At 51.5% G+C, this 1199-nt stretch overlaps 1 protein-coding gene across 1 annotated transcript in view; it reads right to left on the reverse strand.

Moving 5' to 3' along the window:
- The window catches only part of MRPL46 (mitochondrial ribosomal protein L46), a gene marked incomplete at its 5' end in the record, with an annotated part of 2107 nt that extends 1097 nt beyond the window's left edge, over nucleotides 1-1010 (reverse strand). The window contains 2 exons of the mRNA XM_009335183.1: nucleotides 58-231; nucleotides 806-1010. Of these exons, the coding sequence (XP_009333458.1) occupies nucleotides 58-231; nucleotides 806-1010 (379 nt within the window). The remainder of the gene's footprint in view (nucleotides 1-57; nucleotides 232-805) is intronic.
- Nucleotides 1011-1199: the final 189 nt, after the last annotated feature.

Raw genomic sequence — 1199 nt, forward strand, 5'->3', positions numbered from 1 at the left:
GAAGAAAACCACTGGGACAAAGAGGAGGGAAGGCCAGGCACATAGCAAACTACACACCCAAAAACATAGCCATGGCTCGCTCAACCGTGCTTCCCCGCGTCTCTCCAGGCTGCCATTCCACTTGAGGCAGGAGCCACAGCTCCTGGTTACCGATTTTCTGTTTCACCAGAAGCATCAGGTTACTGTCCAGCTTCCTGTTCAACGATGTTCGATTGTTGTTTTTATCAGCATCTGCCAAAAACCAACACATGCTGGAAACAAAGCGTCCTGGCAGCACTGGTCTGATCCCCTCGATTCATCACCTCTCTCCATCCCACACCCTTCCAGCAATAATACACAAACATGGATACACGGAACAAGACAAAAATCTAGATAGAAATGCTCTCGGTCGCTCTGGAAGCCAATGCAGGATTCAGCTGGAACCCACTGCTAGACTGCACTCTACCTGTTTCATTTCCAAAGGGAATTTACAGCAAGCAGCCTGGATCTCCAGCTTGACAAAAATCAACAAGAGCCCTAGGGGAGCTCGGGAACCAAACAATCCGAGGTTTCTCGTCTGGAAACAACATCCATTTTCACCGCTTTGCTCTGATAAGGTTGTGTGAACATGTACTTTGCAACACGGGAAGACCGATTCCCTTGCCAGCCAGTTAATTCCTCACATGCTAATGGTGCTGCCATGGAGCCACGACCCTCTTTGTAACAAAAGAAGGCTCAGCAAATGCCTCCCCTCCACTGAACTGCACTCAGCGGTGTTTGGCAGACGATCGGGGTGTCCTCACCCACCACGAACTTCAGCCTGTACCTGTTATCCGCGGAGCAGCTTCAAATCGCAGTAACTTCTGTTCCCACTTGTCCTCCAGGTCTTGCGCCATGATGACCGTTTTGCCGGGTGCTTCATCATCATCGTACATGCTCTCCTTCCTCCTCCTGAGCTGCTCCTCCTCCTCCAGCTTGCGGATTTCATGATCTGAATAGTGGCTTTTCTCCAGCTCTATCTGGAAGGGCAACGCAGAGAATTGTTAAGGCACCAGCGCTACGGGCTGGACTTGGCAAGCAGAATTAAACTATTTCTACCTCATTGAAGGGAAGACGATGGGAATTGCCCTGAGCTTGAGCAGGACTCCCCTGCTCGCAGCAGGAGCCTCTGTCAGGGCCATCAACGACACTGAGGAAGGCCACGGGAGCGCCACGGAGAC

Source organism: Pygoscelis adeliae, unplaced genomic scaffold (genome assembly GCF_000699105.1).
Source record: "Pygoscelis adeliae isolate BGI_AS28 unplaced genomic scaffold, ASM69910v1 Scaffold21, whole genome shotgun sequence".
NCBI lineage: Eukaryota > Metazoa > Chordata > Aves > Sphenisciformes > Spheniscidae > Pygoscelis > Pygoscelis adeliae.